Genomic DNA, 23,145 nt, shown 5'->3' on the forward strand with positions numbered 1-23,145 from the left:
GCAGGCTCTAGAGTGTGGGCTCAGTAACTATGGCACATGTGCTTCTTTGCTCTGCAGCATGTGGATCTACCGGACCAGGGATCAAACCCATGTCTCCTGTCTCACAGGCAGATTCTTATCCACTATGCCACCAGGGAAGTCCCCAAGGCCCTTCTTGATATTATGTTAATATAGTTTTGCCATGATGCAAATACCAAGGCACAGAGGGGCAAGTGCAAGGTCATTTTCCCTGGGTTTCAAAGCCCTGTAAGGCTGCAGGCCCCAGTGGAGGTTGCCAGGCAACCATCACTCCCACAGGATGGGATTAGAGACAGATAGCATAGTCAAGCGAAGGGGCCAAACCTTGTTCTGCAGTGTTCTGTAGGGCAGAGCCAGGGCTGCTGTGGGTATGTTGGGGGGGGGGGGGGGGCGGGCAGGGAGGCCGGTTAACAGCAGAGTAGCCCAGAAGTAGGATGCACACTCAAGAAGTGATGAGTTGCCTGAACCTGGAGGTTTAGATACTGGATAGTCTGTGGGTCAACCATGGCCTCAGGCTCCAAGACTGGGCATCTGAGGTTGTCCTGTATTCAGCCCCTAACAGCAGGGCTCTGGGGGCAGTTTGTGACCTGTGACTTTCCCAGTGTGCCCTCGGGCTGCCCTCTCAGGGCCCACCTTGGCTGCCCAACTGGAGGGAAGGGAGCACGCTAGCCTAGGCACAGGAAACACAGGTTTCCTTTAACCCCAAGTCCACAGAATTGGAGACGCAGCTGTACACCAGCTGCAGAGAAGACCTCTGAGACCATGTTTATCGATATTATTAATAGTATTACCAATGGTAACTAGTACTTTCTGATTTACATCTATGGTAAATCATACTTTATTTACTAGTGCTTTCTGATTTACTTCAATGGTGCCTTAGAAATACATTTTAATATCAAAATTAATATCAAAGAAAATGTTTTATGCACACACTGTCTTCTCCTTCCTCTCACCCCAAATCTAGTCTAAGCTGTCAGAGAGAACCATCTAGATCTCACATCTGACCATATCACTGCTGAAAAGCATTTGGTGACTCAGGATAAGGACAGACCCTTCACAATGCATCTGGGCTCTGTCCTCAGCCTCATCTCCCCAATGCTTCTTTGACACATCACACTCAGGTCCCATACTGTCCTTGGAATGGGCAGAGCTCATTCCTCTAGCTTGGATACCCCAACCTGGGACAGCTTGGCAGTCTGACAAACTCCTATTCCTCCTTCAAAACCCAACCTCTATTAAGCCTCTCCAGCCACTCTCCCGTTCCCCATTCCCACCTCTGTTTTCTGTTGTGTTAGGTCCACATTTCTATGATATTTCTTTTGCATCACTGTATAATCACTCATCTACATGTCTGCCCAGCCTAGATTTCCACGACTGGGTGGGTCTTCCACCCCTTGAGGTCCATGGTTCCTAACACAGAGTCCCAGTGCATATTCACTGAGTGACTGTTAACTTGGCCACCATGAAGCTAACACCAGGAATCTCTTACAAGAAGTCTGGGTAAAGCTTGGGGAAAGACTAGTCTAACTTTCCAGCTGCCATTAAGACCAACAGCACCAGCCATTTATTATATTAATCATCTACTATGTGCCAGTCACATGCTTCTCACTTCACAAACATCATCCATTTAGTCTTTGCAATAACAGAGAGAGGTGCTGGTACTCTGGAAATCGACTGCCTGGATCTCATGACTGACCCCAACAGCAGCAGACCCAGCATTGGAACCCAGGCCTTGGGACAGCGAAGCCATTCTCACCAGCACCCTAGACTGACCCTTCTCCTGCCTTACCATAGTCTCCGGGTTTGGCTGGAGGTCAGCATTACCCTCTTGCCAACCACCACCCACTCTTGGGACATAGTGAGCCTTCTGGGTCTCCTGTCCCTGAACCCTTCTGCCTCTAAGCTGAGACCTACAGGGAAAGGAAACGTCATGCATGGATGCCAGCATTCCATCTCTTGTTGATGAGCACTGTCCTCATCGTGTCAAGGTGGACAGCTTAATTAGCTCTGAACATGGGAGAATCCCTAGGGGAGTAGAGAGCTAATGAATCTATGTCCCGGTTAGCCATGTGTGACCTTGGTCGCTGGGAGCCCTGAGAACAGCACTATGGTTGGATGAGACCCCCACGGCCTAATATCCAGATGCTCACACAGGTTCCTCAACACCCATTACTCCCTTGCCCGCCTCACCCAACCCCTTCCCAGCATCACTGCTGAGTGGAAATATTAGGAAAAAAACAAGACATTTTGCAAGCAAATGCGGTGTGTGTCATCATCCAGACTCTTGACTTGTGACATTAACTGCCTAATCTTACCAAAAGGCAGAACGGAGTGACTAATGAAGTATATCTGAAGAACAAACAACTCAGAACATGGGGATGACTTACAAGCGGCAGTTGTTAGCCATGGGAAGGTGTGAGTAAGCCTCCACCAGGCTCAGGTAGGAGGGAGACCTCCCAGCCCCCTTCAGGGTAATATCCGGCCCCGCCTTCCCTAGCTGGTGATGACATTTGTTTGGTAAGGGAGCAAAATTCTAGGATTTTAGACATGAGCTCTTCCTGCTCTGTCAGTGGAAAAACAGAGGCCCAGAGCTGGAGTTGCCCAGAGTCTCACAGGACTTGTGGTCAGGGTGAGAACCTGGGTCTCCAGACTCCTGGTCCTTTTGTGGCTTAATGACACCAGCGAGAGCCAGCCTGCCCTGAAATAGAACAGAGTCCATCATTTTTCACAAACTGCAGGAAAAGTACTCAATGGATGGCATTTGCTCAGTTTCTTTCAACTTTTTCTCATAAGCTTTTCAACCATTTTTGCTCAGCCTACTAGATTCATTTTTATTATTACATCTTCTAGCTGCACTTGGGTTATTTTTTTTTTTCCCTCTGCTGAAATAGTTTCTCAAAAACCTGACTGACTCTGTTTTGCAAAGCGGAGATGTGCCTGCTAAAGCCTGGTCATATTTCCTAAGGGAAATGCTGTTCCTTGTCCTGTGGGTAGAATTGAAGCACCAGCATTTCCCAGTGTTCTGAGAGAACACCTTGACTTCCGGGAACTCTGCTACCTGGTCTAGTTGGGAAATGACAGTTTTAATAGAAGGATCTGTCAGCCCTGCTTGGAGGGGGCTCAGGTGTACTCCCCATGGGGGGCTCAAGAGCACTCCCCGTGGGGAGGAAGGAAGTAGACACCTCTGGGCCTGCAGTGGTTCATCAATGGGTGCATCCCTGGAGCTCAGTGGGGGATCCGGAACTCTGTGAGGGCAGGTGTCTTTGTTCTCTGTGGCCCAGGGCCTAGCACACAGTTCAGTTCAGTTCATTCGCTCACTCATATCTGACTCTTTGTGACCCCATGGACTGCAGCACACCAGGCTTCCCTGTCCATCACCAACTCCCGGAGCTTACTCAAACTCATGTCCATCGAGTCAGTGATGCCATCCAATCATCTCATCCTCTGTTGTCCCCTTCTCCTCCTGCCTTCAATCTTTCCCAGCATCAGGGTCTTTCAAATGAGTCAGTTCTTCACATCAAGTGCCAAAGTATTGGAGTTTCAGCTTCAGCGTCAGTCCTTCCAATGAATATTCAGGACTGATTTCCTTTAAAATTGACTGGTTGGATCTCCTTGCTGTCCAAGGGACTCTCAAGAGTCTTCTCCAACACCACAGTTCAAAAGCATCAATTCTTCGGCACTCAGCTTTCTTCACAGTTCAACTCTCACATCCATACATGACCACTGGAAAAACCATAGCTTTGACTAGATGGATATTTGTTGGCAATGTAATGTCTCCACTTTTTAATATGCTGTCTAGGTTGGCCATAGCCTTTCTTCCAAGGAGCAAGCATCTTCTAATTTCATGGCTGCAATCACCATCTGCAGTGATTTTGGAGCAGTCTGACACTGTTTCCACTGTTTCCCCATGTATTTGCCATGAAGTCATGTGACCAGATGCCATGATCTTAGTTTTCTGAATATTGAGCTTTAAGCCAGCTTTTTCACTCTCCTCTTTCACTTTCATCAAGAGGCTCTTTACTTCTTCTGCCATAAGGATGGTGCCATCTGCATATCTGAGGTTATTGATATTTCTCCGGGCAATCTTGATTCCAGCTTGTGCTTCATCCAGCCTGGCATTTCTCATAATGTACTCTGCATATAAGTTAAATAAGCAGGGTGACAATATACAGCCTTGATGTACTCCTTTCCTGATTTGGACCCAGTCTGTTGTTCCATGTACCGTTCTAACTCTTGCTGCTTGACATGCATACAGATTTCTCAGGAGGCAAGTCAGGTGGTCTGGTATTCCCATCTCTTGAAGAATTTTCCAGTTTGTTGTGATCCACACAGTCAAAGGCTTTGGCTTTGTTTGTCTCGGACTCTCTTGCTTTTTTGATGATCCAACAGATGTTGGCACAGTAGGTGCTTCTTAAGTGCTCATGGGTCTGCTTGATGAGTGGATCTTGGGCCCTGCTGTGTAGCAGTGGTTGATGTCATGGCATTCCGAGCACAGGTTGGAAAAGAACTTCCAGACACAGAGCATTTCAGATGGGAGTGAGTTTATTAAGAACAAAGAGCTGAGGTAATGTGGGGGCTGTGAGCACCGTGGGCCAACCTCCTGACAGACCAGGGAGAGCCAATGGGATGCTGTTAGAACAGCTGGTCAGCTCAAGGGACAGCTGATGCTTTACATGGGTTGGTAGCCAATTTTTATGGCCTCAAAACAAAGAAAATTCCTGCTTGAAAGGTGGCATTAGGTGATTGGTTTGGGTGCAATAGGGTGAGTACCAGGGTGGAGGGTTTGGGAGGAGGGGCATTTTTGCCTAATTTGGAGTCAGGAATCTGGCCAGTAAGGATCAGGGCAGGTTTTTGGCAATGGTTACAATGAGGCTCAGTCAGTTCCAGAGGTGACCTTGGATCTGGGCTCTGCATCAAAGGCCTCACACCTGTGACCTCAGTATGGGACTCCACAGTTGAGTCAAAGCTGTATTTCTCAGACAGAAATGAGGAGCTGGGTGGGAAGATGAGAGCTGGGGCTAGTTAGGAAATGTTGAGGGGTTTGGTGTCTGTGTGTGTCTGGAGTATGAACCAGTGATGGGGGCAGCTTGGGGGACCAAGGGTCCCGGGTGAGACAGGCTGGGATGGGAGGTGGGCAGCAAGGGCAGCAGCCCACCTAGCTGATGGGATTCTGAGCTGGAGGGCTCCTCCCTCCTCTGGGGGACTTGGGCACCCAAAAACCTTGAGAGATGGTCATGTTTGGAGGTTCTTTGTGTCTTATCAAATTCTGTGGCTCCTTACTCTTGGCTCATGTGGCTGTTCTGGTTGACTGGCCCCAGGCAAATTTGTGAAAGCCGTGGGGAGGAAGCCTTGTCTTCGGAGCCCGCTGCCTGGTTCCTAATCTCAGCTCTGCCATCTCCTGAGGTGTGTGTGACCACAGCAAGGTAACTTGACCTCTGTGCCTCATTTCCCTCATCTGAAAAACGGGGACAGTAATGAACTCTCCCTCACAGGGTCGTTCTAAGGATCAGGTGAGCTGATACTTGAAAAGCACTTCAAACAGAGCTAGACACACATTACATGAAGTGGAAAGTAGAAATGTTGGTTGTTACTGTGTTTCTCCCATCCCAAATTCCTCACTGGCCCAAATCCCAGGGCATCGACCTTGGCCAGTGTTCATGGTTTTCCTTCCTTCTATACCAGGTCTTGACCAATAAGAGTCACCTCTGGAATGAGGAGGAAGTGTGGCGGATGGAGATCTACCTGTCCCTGGGAGTGCTGGCCCTTGGCATGCTGTCCCTGCTGGCTGTCACCTCACTGCCATCCATCGCGAACTCACTCAACTGGAGGGAGTTCAGCTTTGTCCAGGTAAGGTAGCCTGGGCCCTGCAGGCACCTTCCCATCCACATGCTGCCTGGGCTTTCATAATCTGTGCAACAGAACCACTCTTTCCGGTGTCCTGGGAGCCTGGCAGGCTCACCCAGGTCTCCTGAGAAAGGGGCTGCCTGGGACCAGCTCATCCTCACAACATCTGGGGAAGCCAGATTTAGGCACGTGAAAAAATCAGATGGCAGAACGCTGAACCCTGGACTACACGTTCTCAGTTTCTGCAATTCTTGGGCTTCTGAAACAAAATCCTATAACGTGGAGTCACTGGATGTGTCACTGATCTGGCTAGGGAGTCAGCGAGCCCTTGAGTGAATCTAGCAGCCCACCCAGCACCCTCAGCTCAACCGGGCCCTGTTATTCCCTTTGACCTCTTGATTCATGCAGAGTGGATGGGAGGTGAGCATGAGGGCCTCCAATTTATAGGAAATAAACCACAGCATTTCTCAAAGGACACTGCTCCTATGAAAAAGGACATGTGGGGTCAAATACATTTGGGAAAACATCCGCTGCCCCCTGAGTTAGTCACAATGCACTTTGGCACATCAAATTAATGTCTACCACAAGCAAACCTTGTTCAGCCGACTTATTTGAGTCGTAGCACCCTCCCTACCCCACTCCCCCACCACCGCCACCCACATAACAGCTATCTACACTCTACAGAACACACTTGGGAAGCTGCTACTAGTGGCAAAGGTTCTTCATGCATTTATTCACTCAGTGTTTACTGAACACATACTCTGCACCCTGCATTGTGCTAGACCCATGAACAAGCCAGGCATGCATGCGTGCATGCCCAGTTGCTCAGTCATGTCCAACTCTTTGTGACCCCATGGACTGTAGCCCTCCCAGGCTCCTGTGTCCGTGGGATTTCCCAGGCAAGAATGCTGGAGCGGGTTGCTGTTTCATCCTCTAAAGCCAGGCATAGCCATGTTTTAATTTTAAGGACAACTGGGAAGGGACATTTGCATTCCTCTGGCATCGCCCACTGTTCTCTATACAGAGCACGTGGTCAACCCCCGGTACTGACACACCAACTCACCCACTCCAGTGATGAGTGCTGACTAATACTGGGTTCTACCATCGACGTGGTATCAGGGCAGGGAACAGCTATCACTTCCACCCCCACTGCCAACAAACATCTGTTGCATATCTTCTCTGTGCAGCAAGGACACAGCATGAGATTCCAACAGGGACACTGATGGTGTGGTACTCTTATATAATCCCAATTTATTATTCCTACCTGGGGACACATGCACACCCTAGAACGAAACAGAGTCGTGGTGTTTTATGTCCGTTTCTGACTCTCACTGGCTCTGCTCATCTTGGAAGGTCTCTGGAGGAATGCTCAGGCCTGACTACATGCTGGCAAAAGAGGGGAAGAAAGAATTTTATTTATCTGCCCCTAATCCTCATGTGTCAAACACACAAATCTGGGATTTTCCAGTTCCTGCCTGGAGTCTGCAAGGGTGCATGGTTTATCCACAATTAAAACAGGCTGCGGTTTGCTCCCCTCACCAGAAAGTTGCTTCCTTAAGCAGCCATAGATTACAAGCCCTGGCTCCTGGTGCCAGAGAAAGCCGGGGGATTTGGTTTTGTTAGCAAAAACTGACAGGGACCTCAGCAGCTGCTCTGCTTTACATACTGAAGAGTTGAAATACAAATAGGAAAGTCCTGCTGATGCTGCAGGAAGAGGGGGGTGGAAGGTCAAGAGAGGGGTGGAAAGGCAGGGTTTTACTTGTGGAAATCCAATGCCCACATTCTGTCCTCAAATGCTTTATCTCCCAAGAGTGCTGACATGGAGGAGGAACAGATTTGTTCCAGCTCTGGAACCATGGGCAGATCATGCACTCCCTAAGCCTTACCTTACTTACACTCTTGTGAAGTGGAGTGAATTCCCTCCAGAGGTGCTGAGACTCAATGTGCAAGGTTATGTGTAAAACACAAATACAAAGTGATTTGCCATTATTCTCAGGGCATGTGGCCACATTTCCATGATCACTAAGCTACCAATTGCCCATTTCTGAGCCCAGTAGGAAGCAGCAAGAGACTGAACAGTTGAGTCACTCAGCACTCAGGGGAGGCCAAGAGACTCCCCTGAGGGCCTTAGAATGGTCCAAGGCAGGGTTTGCAAACTGCAGTGGGCACTCATTGATGGGTCATGAAATTTTGGGGCTACAACAAGCTTTTTAAATAGAGTAGAATGTCTCCCAAAATGTCAGGGCACTTTACATGTTCTAAGCACAGACATCTCTTTTTCAGTTGTATCAGCTCAGTAGTTATAGATACATATGTGGATAGACATCATTGTGTCCTGGATGGTAAAGAAAATGCAATTCTTATGGTGAGCTGACATCAAAAAGTTAGAAGTCGCAGAGCTCTTGGAGAAATGCAGATACCCAGGACTACCCCGACCTGTGGGTTGGCTCTAGAATCTGTCTTATAAGCTCTTGGAGTGACTTAAGTGCAGGCCATGCAGTGTGTGACAATCTCTGAGATGGCAGAGCCGGCAGACCTGGGTTTCAGTCCCAAGACCACTACTGACCAGCCCCGCACCACTAGACAGCTTCTTAGCCTCTCCGAGCATCCTGACTGTGGCCTCACTTGTCTGTGTCCACCTCCTGTAGTAACTGGAGAATCTGTGTTGAGGACGTGTGTAGTGCATGACACACACACCCAAATGGTGGCTGTATACTCTCTGGGGTGAGCTTCTCCGTAAGGTAAGCGCTGCTCTGTAACAAGGAGTACCCCGATCACATTTCCTTCCCAGCCGAGAATGACCGCAGCAGGCCACCAGGGCCTGGAAACTGACTGTGGAGACAATGTGGTTCCCAGTGGGCCTGGCCTGACCCCTGGGTCTCTAATGATTTACTGAGCTACAAGCCATCAAAACAGTGTATTGATTCAACAAGTTGACCTGTGCTTACGTTCCTGAGGCTGTTTTCAATAAGTTTTTAATTTGGGGTTTTGTTTGTCTAGGTGTTTTTGTTGCTATTATTTGGGGCTGTGCCAACTGCTCCTAATTAAGCCAATTAAACATTGTCAGATTGCAGAATACCCAGGTCAGTGCAGCTCAACTGGAAGAGATATTAGGGTTCAGCTCTTAGCACCTCAGTTCTGCCCCATAGTTAGAGGAGCTTCCTGTGGCCTTGCCCGCTCTAGCCACTTGCCTGAAATGATAGCAGAGGCCTGCTTTGATCCCAGCCTTGTGAGCAATGGCCAAAGCCCCTTCCCACCACAGTAACTGAGCACTGGCAGGAGCCAGCAACAACTGGTGGTTTCTTTCTCACTAACAAGCTTACATGTAATAGAAATGGCCTTAGCTTGTTGTGGGGGTCATTAATTGCCCCAAGACCATGCCTCCCTTTGGCTGTTCTGGGATTTTTAAATTGTTCCCAAGGAGAGTGAGTTTTAGGGAAACAAACTTGCTGGAGTCATCCAGGCTTCTCGTTGGGATTGGAAAGTCAAAAGGCCCTTTGTCATTGGCCAGTCTTTGGCTGTCAGCCCTCTCTGTGAGCTATCAGCCCGAGGCTGGGGCCTCCTGCCTGTCACCGTGGGATTCTGGATGGTGAAGGGAAAAGAATGTCTGAATGGGAGCAGGTCTTTATTGTCTCCCAGGGCATGTCTTGTTTGCCCAGCACAGTCCATCACTCTCCAAATCAGGGCCAGGGACAGTGGAGACCAGGGGCAAAACACTGGAGCCCCAGGACATGTCACCAAGGGAGGTGCTTAGGCCTCACTGGGTCTGCCAGGACTCGTTCCTGGGCCAGGGTGGGTTCTCACTGCTGCAGCATCTGGGAAGGTATCACAGTGCAGAGTGTGAGCCCATTCACACTGGGTGGGTCTTTGTCGAAGCAACAGAAAGGACTGGTCCACCCCCATCAAACAGCCTGAGCAGAGGGGCCACGAAGACATCTCAGCCTCAAGCTAGAAAGTCTCAGGTGAGGAGAATCTCCCAAATTGGTGATTCTTAGTCCTGTCTGCCAGAGAAGGCAATGGCAACCCACTCCAGTACTCTTGCCTGGAAAATCCCATGGACAGAGGAGCCTGGTAGGCTGCAGTCCATGGGGGTCGCTGAGGGTCGGACACGACTGAGCAACTTCACTTTCACTTTTCACTTTCATGCATTGGAGAAGGAAATGGCAACCCACTCCAGTGTTCTTGCCTGGAGAATCCCAGGGATGGCAGAGCCTGGTGGGCTGCCGTCTATGGGGTTGCTCAGAGTCGGACATGACTGAAGCGACTTAGCAGCAGCAGTCCTGTCTGCAAACAGCATCATTGCAGAACTTGTAAAAACTACCAACGTCTGAGCCCCATCCCAAACCAATTTAATCTGAATTCCTAGGACTGGCACTTGGGCATTAAGATGTTCCCCAAGCTCCCCATGTGATGTTACTATGCAGCCATATTTAGAAACACAGTCTCCGGCTATGAAAAGGCACATCCCAGCCATCTCAGCAAAACCCAGTGAATTCATCTGAGTAAGGAGAGCAGTAGTTTGGGACTTGAAAGTTGTTTGGGAAATATCAGGGTGGTTGGAAGGCTAGTTGAAGATTTATTCCTGATGGAGAATTACTCTGTGGTCAGATGAGGACTCTGGGCTTATAGTTAGCACTCTTCAAGACCCTACTTTCAGTTACTTGGGCTATATACCAAAAGTGGAATTGCCAAAGCACATGACTGTTTTTTAATTCACTGAGGAATCACCATACCATCTTCTATTGTAGCTGCACTCTTTCCATTCCCACTAGCAGCAAGTGTTCCAATTTCTCCACACCCTCACCAACACTTTTCTTGTTTCATTTGTTTTTTTTTTGTTTGTTTTTTTTTTTTTGTTTTTTCATTTTGTTTTTAATAGTAGCCCTCCTAATGGATGTGGAGTGGTTTTGATTTACATTTTCCTGATGTTGGGCATCTCTTCATGTGTTTACTGACCATTTATATATCTTCTTTGGAGAAATTTCTATTCAAGTCCTTTACCTATTTTTGAATTAGGTTGTTTGTTTTTGTTGTTGTTGAGTTTAAAGTGTTCTCTATATATTCAGGATATTAATCTCAAATATTTTCTCAATGCTGGGAACTTCTTTAACCCGAGTCTTCATTATCAATAGATCAGAACTTAGAAAAAGTTAGTGTGGTTCAAAAGTTTCTAGGAGATTTGGAATTCTGGACAGGTCTGGAAGTGACTCTGGTTACATGTGACTCACAGTCAAGAAGCCTCCCCTTTGGGGGCCAACCATTTTCATCTGATACCTGAAGTAGCTGTGGGTAGCACAGAGCCAACCACGGCCTTTCCCAACAGGCTGTACTGAGCCAAAAAGTTGTTAAGGATGTGATAAAAAGATCCTTGAAGTGGTCACAAAGCCAAGAAGAACCAGAGATGGCTAAGGAAGGATAGAGACGGGATCTTTTGGCAGCTAGTATTTTTTTTTTCTTGTTCAGTCACTAAGTCATGTCCAACTCTTTGCAACCTCATGGACTGTAGCCCACCAGGCTCCTCTGTCCATGGGATTTTCCCAGGCAAGAATACTGGAGTGGATTGCCATTTCCTTCTCCAAGGGAATCTTCCCAACCCAGGGACTGAGGTCAGTAGTTGCGGCTCCTGGGCTCTAGAACACAGGCTCAGTAACTGTTGTACACGAGCATAGTTGCTCTGAGGCATGTGGGATCTTCCCCAATCAGGATTGAACCCACATCTCCTGCATTGGCAAGTGGGTTCTTTACCACTGAGCCACAAGGGGAGCCCAGCTAGTATTTTGCTGCTGCTGCTGCTAAGTTGCTTCAGTTGTGTCTGACTCTGTGAGACCCCACAGACGGCAGCCCACAAGGCGCCCCCATCCCTGGGATTCTCCGGGCAAGAACACTGGAGTGGGTTGCCATTTCCTTCTCCAATGCATGAAAGTGAAAAGTGAAAGTGAAGTTGTTCAGTCATGTCCGACTCTTAGCGACCCCATGGACTGCAGCCTACCAGGCTCCTCCATCCATGGGATTTTCCAGGCAAGAGAACTGGAGTGGGTTGCCATTAAAACGTTATACTTGCAAACCTATTTATGAACTTGTATGTATAGCCATTAGAAAATATTTATTATTACTGTTTTTAGTAAAAGCATTACAAGCAGTTCTTCTGAACCAGTTACTGAGGTTCACCGTCTTGGGTTTACACTGGAGTGGGTATAACCAAAGCGCCACCCATGCTAGTGAGGAGTAAGCATGAGGTATGGTAGTAAAATCAGACCCACTTAGAGCCGTGTCTGAGGAGAGTGAAAACAAGACAGCATCTCTCAGCCAAGCCCCTGGATTGATGCTGACAAGCTGGGCCGGAAGGAAATCCAGGAGGCCAATTACAGCTTCTCTGTGGAAAGCTCAAAACCAACCTGTAAAAAACACCCTCAGGTACCATCAAGCTGCCACATTTCAATTAGACCCTTGCAGTGTCTCCTTGGAGAAAATGCATGTGTGTTCATTGCTTGATGGGTCATTGCATATTCCTTATGCAGTGAACACAGGTCTCTCCCACCAGGACTCTCTCAGTGCCCTGTACCCCCTCCCCAACCTCTACAAAGCCCTAACCCTAGGTGCGCTCTGCTCTGCACTGTTGCCTGCCAGGTCTGGGGGCTGCAGAATGCTGCATCGATACAGCGCTTTCCCCACAATTCTGACTTCAGCTTTTTTAATCACTTCCTTTTCTCTGAGGCTAATGAAGTGACTTGCCAAGGGTCACAGTGTCAGTTGAGGATAGCACCAACAGTAAATCTGGAAGGCATCATTTGTAGTTTGCAAGAAACCCTGCCTGCAAAAAGATTCCCAGAGGCTGGAGTTACAGATCAGCACTTCTTGGCTATTTTCACATTGTAGTCCCCATAGAAAGTCATATTTATATAGCACTTGGGATGATGAGCTGCTCGTGGCTGGAAGTGACCCACAAAAGCCCACACCCGGCTCAAGGGTGGGATGCTCTGCTGTAAGATGGCCTGGACCATGTCCATTTGGATTTGTGATGGTCTTGATCTCCTTAGCATCACTAATCTTCCAGGCAGGAGAGTAATCCTGGTAGGGTTTGTACCTGGGGTGTTTGTAGCTCAGAGCACGGGCAGGAAGTAAGGGACCAGTACCCACAGGTAGCATCTCTGTGGTGCTATGGGCTTTGTATACAGCGTGAAGACACCTAGCCTAGAGGCCCCTGAGAGCCATCTTCCCGTTGGTGCCAAGGGAACTTTTTGCATTGTGTTTTATCTTTTCTTTTTTTTTTTTTTTTTGGCCATACCCCACCCAACAGCCGGAGAAGGCGATGGTAACCCACTCTTTTCCAGTACTCTTGCCTGGAAAATCCCATGGGCAGAGGAGCCTGGTAGGCTACAGTCCATGGGGTCACTAAGAGTCGGACACCACTTCACTTTCACTTTTCACTTCATGCATTGGAGAAGGAAATGGCAACCCACTCCAGTGTTCTTGCCTGGAGAATCCCAGGGACGGGGAAGCCTGGTGGGCTGCCGTCTATGGGGTTGCACAGAGTCGGACACGACTGAAGCGACTTAGCAGCAGCAGCACCCAATGGCATGTGGGATCTCAGCTCCCCAACGAGGGATGGAGCCAGCGTCCCCTGCATTGCAAGGCAGATTCTTAACCACTGGACCACCAGGGAAGTCCCTGTGTTTATCTTTAAATCAACTTAAAATCCACTTGTTTTTCTCCTGGCCTTATCTTATACCAAATATTATCTGTGAAATTATGATTTTGATATGCTAGCAGACACTTATTACTCTATATGCATGAATATATACACAAAACTACTAACGTGTTTTTAAACTTCTTTGAATTTAATTCCATCTTAAGTCTTTTGGCAGCCACTAGAGGTATGAATAATAGTTTGGGGAAAAGCACTGTTGTTTTATTGAATCCTTCTGAATCAATCAATTCTTACACACATTGGCATACGACCATTGTTTCCGTTTTTCTGTTGGGAAAACTGAGGTTCAGAGAGTTTTGGTAGTAATAAGCTCATGCAGAGAGTGAGTGATAGTGCTGGGATTTGAACCCAGAGCCCCACTAAAGCCACTCTGCTTCTTCCCCCTCTGTCATTGGTGGGATCGCTATGTCCATCCTTACCCTTACTGCAGCCTTCTTTTCCCCCGCAGTCCACTCTGGGCTTTGTGGCTCTGGTACTGAGCACCCTGCACACGCTCACCTACGGCTGGACCCGCGCCTTTGAGGAGAGCCGCTACAAGTTCTTCCTGCCCCCCACCTTCACCCTCACCCTGCTGGTGCCCTGTGTTATCATCCTGGCCAAAGGCCTGTTTCTCCTGCCGTGCGTCAGCCGCAGACTCACCAAGATCCGGAGGGGCTGGGAGAAGGATGGCTCCGTCAGGTTCACACTGCCAGTGGACCATGCCCTGGCCCAGAAGACAAGCCACGTGTGACGGGCCTGCACCCAGCTCCGGGGAACCAGACGCAGGCAGGACAGTGCCCGGAGTTTGCCAGGACTTCTCAATCATGCAGGACAGCAGAATTACACACAAGTTGGTGGGCCGAGGTCTGGATTCCTGGGATGTGTGCAGTAATATTCAGAATGACACGCCTGTGTGTGATATATATATGTCCACATGTATTTCATATAGATAACAGGATTTACAATTACACTTACTTAGCTCAAAAGTTGAGTCCCTGAGATTTCAACCTGTAGATTTCAAAGCCAGTGCCAGATGTTAGGAGAAGGGCAGCTCACACTTGTGACATCTGCAGAGTTGAGCAGATTTGGCACAGAAAAGGCAATGAGAGGCTTGTACTTTGATGATTGCATCCATGTGTGCGCCTCCCTGTTCCCTGCCCATTTTGCTTCTTTCCCTAGGCATTTGCAGAGCTGAGGCTCTTGGGTAGCAGGGCAGATAGGAGCTCTGCCTGGAGCCCAATCCAGGTGCACAGGACTGACCAGTCACCGGGGAGCAGGGTGCCGCCCTTCCTTTGGCTGCAGCAGGAGGCCAGGTGGGGTTGAGGGCACTGGGGGTGAGCCCAGGTCTGTGCCCAGGGAGCCACCTGAAGGTTCATCCTTTGCCAGGTTAGGAGGTGGGAAGGGGGAACAACTGGGGCTGAGGCTGCTACCCTTAATCCTCCCTGAGCTGGGGAGATTTTTTTTCCTAAAAGTCAGAAATCATCCCGCCAGCTGCAAATTGATCCTCCTGTGGGAGTGTGAAATCACCTCCTTACCGGAGCCACTAATGAACCCTGTCTTGAGAACAAGTGTACTTTTTTTTCTTTCTTTAAGTTGGTGATGACTGTTCTTTAAACCACTGTGCCTTCTCACCTTGGAAATCATTAGTCTGAACTTCTCCCCAAGAGCAGACCCTCTAAAAGTTGGTTCAAGGGGAAGGGGAAAACAAGGCCTGCTTTTCTCGGGGCCCCAGCCAGAGGGCTAAAGGATGGATAGTCCTCACTGAATTGTCCTGTGGAAGGACACTGGGGATTTTTTAAATTTCCTGCTGCTGCCAGGCAGAGTTCCTGCCTTCTGAACACCCCAAAGCTACACTGGCTCCAGGTTCTTCCTAATGCAGGGTTATGTTTCAAAATAGCTGTGGGGGGTAAGGTGGCAGGTCTTTTCCACCAAAGCTACAAACTGGAAACACTGCTGCCCCAAAGCACAAGAGAGGCCACAGAACATGTGTCCTTGGATTGTACGCTGTCCCTCACTGATTCATACTGAAACTTTTTATTTCCCCTTTGGAGAGAAATAGCTGTTCTCGGCTAAGCCCCCAACCCCTGGCAGCATCGGAATGATGTGTCATCTCTGAACACAATGGGGTACGGTCCTGATGGAAGACATCAGTGAGATGTACCCTGAAAGGGGACGTTGGTCATGCTTATATTCTTAGGTCTCCCAGGCCAGGGGGCATCCTGTTGTTCTATCACAAAGTCGTATCCAACTCTTTGCGACCCTGTGGACTGCAGCTCGCCAGGCTCCCCTGTCCTTCACTATCTCCCAGAGTTTGTTCAGATTCACATCCATTGAGTTGGTGATATTATCTAACCATCTCATGAAATAAAGAGAGTCAGCTGGCAAAAGCTGACCCAGGAGTGCCACAGAACGAATGCTCCTGCCTCCCCATGGAGACTGCATGAGCTCATGTCTGTGGAGCGCATTAGGGTCCTTGAGTAAAAAGGAAAAAAAAAAAAAAAGGAGCCAAGTGCAAGCATATCTCATTAGGCCAGTGACTGATGGAGGGAAAGCAGTGCAGACAAAACTGCCTGCTTCCTGTGGATGTTTCTGTCTGCTGCTCAAGAGCCGAGAGGCATGAGCTTGCCTCCCAGATGGGCCCTGATGGAGCGGCAGCCTTGGCCTCAGAGAAGCTCACTGGAAAGGCGGTGGGCGAAGCAGAGATTTCAGCATTTGCTTGACAAAAATGCCCATCAATTCCTGCTGATAGGAAGCAGGGAGAACATGGGCAGCTGGCACTCACCGAGGACTGTCAGCCCCACTCAGTATTAGCTGCCCTTTCTCTCCGGCCCTCCCTGGGCCTGGGATGTTCCTTACACCAAAGATGCTGACACAGAGCCAAGTCTCATATGCTCCGTCCCCTTCCCGCCCACTGCTGCTGCAGGCGCTCCTCAGGGCGCAGGCAGCAGACGACCTGACCACACCCCAGCTGGACAACCCGCTCATGAAAGGCAGGGCAGGCTGTGTGTTTGGCCTTGACCTGGTGTCATCTGCTGCTCTTCCGTACCTCACCAGGCAGCTGACAACAGCACCCCCATGAGAATAAGTCACTCCCCTCCAGCCTGGGAAATTCTCTGTGCCTCTAGGTACAAAAGTGCCTGAACCAAAGTGCTCTGGAAACCTGAAATGCCATGGTATGAGGCTGAACGTTTAAAATCTATGCTATTGAAACTGTATGTTTTGTTTTTACCTTGAGGAGCTTGTCTGAGAAGCAGCAAAAATAAACACCTAGCCTTCCATGAATTTCAGGCTGTTATGTCTGTCTCATTGATCACCTGCCCATTCATTGGTTCACTGGTCCAGTGGGCCTTCTGATTAGAATATGCTCTGAATCAGGTCGTGTGCAAGGTGAGCACAGAATGATCTGGGTTAGCGCTCACCTCTGAGGAAGGGACATGCAGACCTGCAGCAACAAGGCCAGTGAGGACACAGAGGAGATCCAGGTAACAGAGTGCTGGGGTATTGAAAGGAGTACCAGGAAGACTTCCTGGAGGGAGCAGTGTCTGTGCTGGGGTCTGATTAGAGCAGCAGTGCTCCTCAAACTATAATGTGCACAGGAGTTGCATCAGGATCTTGTCCACACCTCGATTTGGATCCATGAGTCAGGAATGAGGACTGTGCATCTTAATAAGTTCCCAAGTGCCACACACGATGCTGATCCTCAGAGTAACAAGGGCTTCGATGGCTTTCTTAGTCTCTGCTGCACTACAGTCTACAGCCCACAGCCGGTGCATGTCTGCTCCATTAAGCTTCCCCTGGACTCTGGTTCCCTGGCTGCCCTGGTGAGATATTGCTGATGCTGCTGCAAACCCTTGTTCTCTTAAAAGTAGAGGGAGAAAACAGCCCACCGGCCATAGTCTTGCCCTCTGTGTGCTCCATGTAGGGTGCTCCCAGGCGGTCCCACACATAGGCTCTGGGCCCATCAAGAAAACAGGAACCCTTCACAGAATACCCACCTGTCATGCAGTCAAGCGTTTCTCCTGAAGCAACCAGAATTGTCTTGTACCAGGAAATAAAAAAGAAACCCATGTGTGGAAAGCAATCTAGTGGTTGAAAGCCATTTCTTGGGAACAATAACCAAAAGATGGCCTTGCCATTTTGAGCCTGTGAAAAGAGTTTTCCAAAATAAGAACCACAGCCAGAAAAAAACTTCACTACAAATAATTTTCAATAGAAAAACAAAATCTTGTAGTTGGAGGTTTGCAAGCACGCATCCTCCCACGCATAAGGCTGGGAGAGGTAAGTTTAAAAAGAAGGGATAAAGTAGATGAAAAAATATCCATTATTTTGGTAGGTCGCATAAGCACTAAGAGCAACCAAAATAACTTATATTAGTTAAAGAGAATTATCATTCAGCTACTTGAGAAGCTGAGTTTGTTTCAAAAGTAATGAAGGGGGACGCTGGGAAGTACAGAAGCTCACTTGCACTGGATCTCTTTAGAAAGAGGAAATTGGCACTGCTACAGCAGAAACTCAATCTCACCAGACTAGCACCAACTTTTTCTAACAAATATGTTGAAAATTCCTTTCTATGAATGAAATTCAGAAATAATATAAACTGCTACATGTAGTTTTTTCCCAACCCAGGGGTCATACCCAGGTTTCCCGCATTGCAGGCGGATTCTTTACCATCTGAGTCACCAGGGAAGCCCTTTAAATCAACATAAGGTCTTAAGTGAAATATAAAGTAGAAACAAATCCAAAGTAATTTACACTAACATATCAAACCAGTCAATCCTAAAGGAAATCAGTCCTGAATATTCATTGGAAGGACTGATGCTGAAGCTGAAACTCCAATACTTTGGCCACCTGATGCGAAGACGCCGATGCTGGGAAAGACTGAAGGCAAGAGGAGAAGGGGGTGAAAGGATGAGATGGTTAGATGGCATCATCAACTTGATGGACATGACTTTGGGCAAGCTTTGGGAGTTGGTGATGGACAGGGAAGCCTGGCATGCTGCAGTCCATGGGGTTGCAGAGTAGGACACGACTGAGCTACTGAACTGATATATATATATATATGTGTGTGTGCCTGTGTGTGTGTATATATATATATACTAATAATGATTAGAAATTTATTATAAGTAATGATCTTACAGTCAGTAAGTTGGTATTGAGAGAAACACAATGATATTCAACTAAACACTGTTGACCCTCTTTAAAACTAACGTTTTAAAATAAGGGCTAAGAAGTGTAAGAGAGAGAGAGAGAGTATGTGCGTGTGCTCATTTGAATGTTGGAAACAGTGTTGAATTCTATGGAGAAGTCAAGTAGGGTAAAGACCGGTAAATGTCCACTGAATCTGGAAATATGGAAATTTTAGGGTGAGAATTTCAATGGAATGTTGGGGATAAATAAAGACCAGGAATGAGTGAGAAGTAAGGAAATGGAGGCTAGTTCTAGATACTATTTTAAGATTTGGCTGTGAAGTAGGGGAGAGAAAGGGTTGGAGAAATGGGGGATTAGAAGGAGAGTTGGTTATTTTTTCCCATGGTTCTGACCTGAACATGTTTTAAATGTTTCTGGAAAAGAACAAGATGAACTGGAGTCTTTCAAGAAGAGAGAGAATGAGGTCAAAGTTCTAGAGGGTATAGGAAGAGATAAGGTCTAGAGCATAGGTGGCTTTAGTGCATATATTTGAGAAAACCTACCCCCCAAAATTGGGCTTCCCCAGTGGCTCAGTGGTAAAGAATCTGCCTGCAATGCAGGAGCCACAGATGACACAGGTTTGATCCCTAGGTTGGGAAGATCCCCTGAAGGAGGGCATGGCAACCCACTCCAGTATTCTTGCCTGGAGAATCCTATGGAGAGAGAAGCCTGGTGGGCTACAGTCCATAGGGTCACACAGAGTCAGAAATGATGAAGTGACTTAGCAAGCACACACACACCCTAAATTTGGTAACAAAGGCACAAGTAGGCAGTCTTTGAACAAAGACCACCCTCCTCCCTCTTCCAGCTCAGTGAAGACTCCAGACTCCTGCAGCCAAGGACATAGGGCTCCCTCTCCTCAAGCAACCATTGGAAGGGCCCTATTCCTAGGAGAGGCAGAACTTCAGTGTTTCACACCCTATCCCTAGCTGCCTATCAGTTCATTCGCTCAGTCATGTCCGACTCTTTGCAACCCCGTGGACTGCAGCACGCCAGGCCTCCCTGTCCATCACCAGCTCCTGAAGCTTGTACATCAAGTAGATGATGCCATCCAACCATCTCATCCTTTCACCCCCTTATCCTCCTAGCTTCAGTCTTTCCCAGAATCAAGGTCTTTTCCAATGAGTCAGTTCTTTGAATCAGGTGGCCAAATGATTGGAGTTTCAGCTTCAGCATCAGTCCTTCCAATGAATATCCAGGACTGATTTCCTTTATGATGGACTGGTTGGGTCTCCTTGCAGTCCATGGGACTCTCAAGAGTCTTCTCTGCCGAGGTCCAGCCCCGGCTGATCCAGGGTATTCGAAGGAGAGACGGCTTAGGCGACCTATTCAAATGTTAATTAGAGATATAAAGAGTAATAAAAAGAGGATAGCTCAGTAGGAAAATTCAGTGGAGAAAAGAAGCTGAGTAGCTTGATTTACGCGGAAAATCAATATAACCCGTGACACCAGGTTAGCTCTGACCACAGAGGCCGCAGGTGCCCTCTCGAATAGCGGAAGGTGCCCCACCTTAGACACCTTCTCGAGTGGGTCTTAGAAGCCCAGGCAAATAAATGGTCGCAGAGGATATCCGCGCTCCAGATGGACACTCAGCTGAAAATTGAGGGGAAGAATGACATGGGGAGACCAAGCGTTGGTGAGCAAGGCCCATAGCTTTATTTTCAACAGGGGCTTTTATACGCTAAGTTACACATAGAGGATAATAGGGGATGCAAAGTCAGCAGTTTTTGATCCTTATCAAAAACCAGGGTTTCTTTCCTGCAAATTTATTGTATACAAATGGTTTAGGTGATTTACATCATCTTCTGGCCAGAAGGCCTATTAACATTTTATGACTCTTGCCAAGGACTTATCAACAAAGACTTATTTTCTCTAAGAGTAATTATTTTAAGGTTTGGCGCCATTTTCTGAAGATAAAATTGCATTCCTATAGGGCGGATGTGTAATGGGTTTACAAAGGGAAGAATTTATTACCTTAAGGGTCTAAAGTTACTAGCACCAAGGCCACTACTTATTTTTTCTACATACCAACTATTAATTAATACATATTCAAGGATACAATTCAGGGGATGTGGAAACTTGGCAACAACATTGGCTCATCAATGAAATCTTTTACTAGTTTTATTCTGACAGTTTCTAACTCTCTGAGAGGCTCTAAGCTATTTGAATATCTTAAGCTTCCCGTGCCTCTCGAGGCTGGGACTGTAAACAATTGTATGCATAGCTGTAGGTGTCCGGGTAAACTTGTCAGGCGAGTTAGAGAGCCATCTGAGGGGTTTGGATTTAAACACTCCTAATTGCCCAGGAACTTTATTAATTGGAGCTGTAAGTTAACTCTTTGACAGAGAGAGCGAGATGGTGGTGGGGGACAGCCCCCAGTAAAGTCAGAGGTGAGAGCACAAAGCAATAAAGTAGGCAGACTCTGTTTTTTGGGGGGTAGATGCTCGAGAATATCCGGGGGGACTCCCGAGGCTTGATCCCACCTTTGCGTATGCCGAGCCTCCTTCCTCATGACCTTTGTCACGAGTGGAATGTCTCTTACCGGCTCCCGGCACTTCTCCAACAACACAGTTCAAAAGCATCAATTCTTTGGCGCTCAGCCTTCTTTATGGTCCAACTCTCACATCCATACATGACTACTGGAAAAACCATAGCTTCGACTAAATGGACCTTTTTCTTCAAGGCTAATTCTAAGCAAGTGTCTTTGAGAGGTGGAGGCTCCCTTCTTATGTTCAGCCCCCACATTTAGAATAGAGGTTATACCCCAGATGTGGCATGCTGAGAATACTGGGGCCCGCCTGCCTTGCCCCATCCTATGTGATGGCTTCATGCCAGGAGAGACAAGACAAAGGGGCTATAGGCTGCTGCCAGCACATTCTAGTGATCACTCAGAGAAGAAGTATGATTCAGAGAGAAGCTTGTCATTGTCCACGCCTGCAGCTCTAGAGCTCTGGCTCAGTGATTTTGGCTGGGTGAGAAGCTGACTGTAAAATAGGTAGTTCCTAATCTCTTCCCAAAGGAACTGATTTCAGTTTCGGTAGAGCATGGAAAACTTCAAACCTAACAGCACAGTGAAGGTTTTGGTGAAAGACGATGAGAAGGAGATGCATGGATTTTTAAGAAAACACAACCTAAACTGTAGGATGGCTAGTTTATGAGAGACTCATGGAGTAGGACTGCTGGGAGGAATAATCTTAGAGTCAGAATATCAAACATACCTCAGAAACTATTCTTTCAAAGAGCCACACTTTGATTGGATTCGTTTGTAGGACAATTTATGCCCTAGGGCATTATTAGAAACAATAGAGCAATAAGCTTGCAATTAGTGGGGTTTAACAACTGAGTGTTGTCAGGGACAGAAAGAGCACTTACCAATATCACTATCATCCCAAGGTGAGTGTGGAAGTATCCAAGTTGTGTCTTCTGATGCAGAAAACTCAGCCTCTGTGCACTGGTGCCAAATCAAATCTTGGAGACAGAGTTGGGGTGAATTAGAAAAGAAGAGCTTTATTGCTTTTCCAGGCAAAGGGAGACACGGCAGGCTCCTGCCCTTGAAAACAGTCAAAACCCGGGAGGATTTGGTGAGGAGTTTTATAGCAATAGTTCAAGAGTGGCTTGCTGATAAGGATCAGGGTGTGTGCAGAGCCTGCACTCCTTTAATCTGCTCTCAGGTAATCTCTTGATGAGCTTCTCTGGTTCCTTTAATCTGACTTCAGATGGTCTTCTCTAGAATGAAGAACTGCTGACATCTCGCATTTGTTGGGGGTTTAGTTCTATAGGACTTCCCTGGTGGCTCAAACGGTAAAGCGTCTGCCTACAATGGGGGAGACCTGGATTCAATCCCTGGGTTGGGAAGATCTCCTGGAGAAGGAAATGGTAACCCACTCCAGTATTCTTGCATGGAAAATCCCATGGACCTAGAAGCCTGGTAAGCTACAGGCCATGGGGTCACAAAGAGTCGGACACGACTGAGCGACTTCACTTTTTCACTTTAGTTCTATAAAGAGCTTAAAGATATTGCTATGCCTATGCAGGTCAGGAAGCAACAGTTAGAACTGGACATGGAACAACAGACTGGTTCCAAATAGGAAAAGGAGTACGTCAAGGTTGTATATTGTCACCCTGTTTATTTAATTTATATGCAGAGTACATCATGAGAAACGCTGGACTGGAAGAAACACAAGCTGGAATCAAGATTGCTGGGAGAAATATCAATAACCTCAGATATGCAGATGACATCACCCTTATGGCAGAAAGTGAAGAGGAACTCAAAAGCCTCTTGATGAAGGTGAAAGTGGAGAGTGAAAAAGTTGGCTTAAAGCTCAACATTTAGAAAACGAAGATCATGGCATCCGGTCCCATCACTTCATGGGAAATAGATGGGGAAACAGTGGAAACAGTGTCAGACT

General features: G+C 47.6%; 1 protein-coding gene and 1 long non-coding RNA gene across 7 annotated transcripts in view; one reads left to right on the forward strand and one right to left on the reverse strand.

Annotated features, from left to right (window-relative positions):
* Positions 1 to 16,831, forward strand: part of STEAP3 (STEAP3 metalloreductase) — a 52,307-nt gene extending 35,476 nt beyond the window's left edge. For all 6 annotated transcript variants that reach the window (XM_025277348.2, XM_006057160.3, XM_006057162.3 and 3 more), the window contains 2 exons: positions 5,701 to 5,865; positions 14,019 to 16,831. In XM_025277348.2, the coding sequence (XP_025133133.1) occupies positions 5,701 to 5,865; positions 14,019 to 14,300 (447 nt within the window). In that variant the 3' untranslated portion in view covers positions 14,301 to 16,831. The remainder of the gene's footprint in view (positions 1 to 5,700; positions 5,866 to 14,018) is intronic.
* On the reverse strand, positions 16,580 to 22,830 carry LOC123331649. Its single transcript, XR_006548404.1, has 2 exons — positions 22,109 to 22,830; positions 16,580 to 17,692 (listed from the first exon to the last, which is right to left on the reverse strand). It is a non-coding gene; the product is annotated as an uncharacterized LOC123331649 (long non-coding RNA).
* Positions 22,831 to 23,145: the final 315 nt, after the last annotated feature.

The sequence above is a fragment of the Bubalus bubalis genome, chromosome 2, assembly GCF_019923935.1.
Source record: "Bubalus bubalis isolate 160015118507 breed Murrah chromosome 2, NDDB_SH_1, whole genome shotgun sequence".
Taxonomy (NCBI): Eukaryota; Metazoa; Chordata; class Mammalia; order Artiodactyla; family Bovidae; genus Bubalus; species Bubalus bubalis.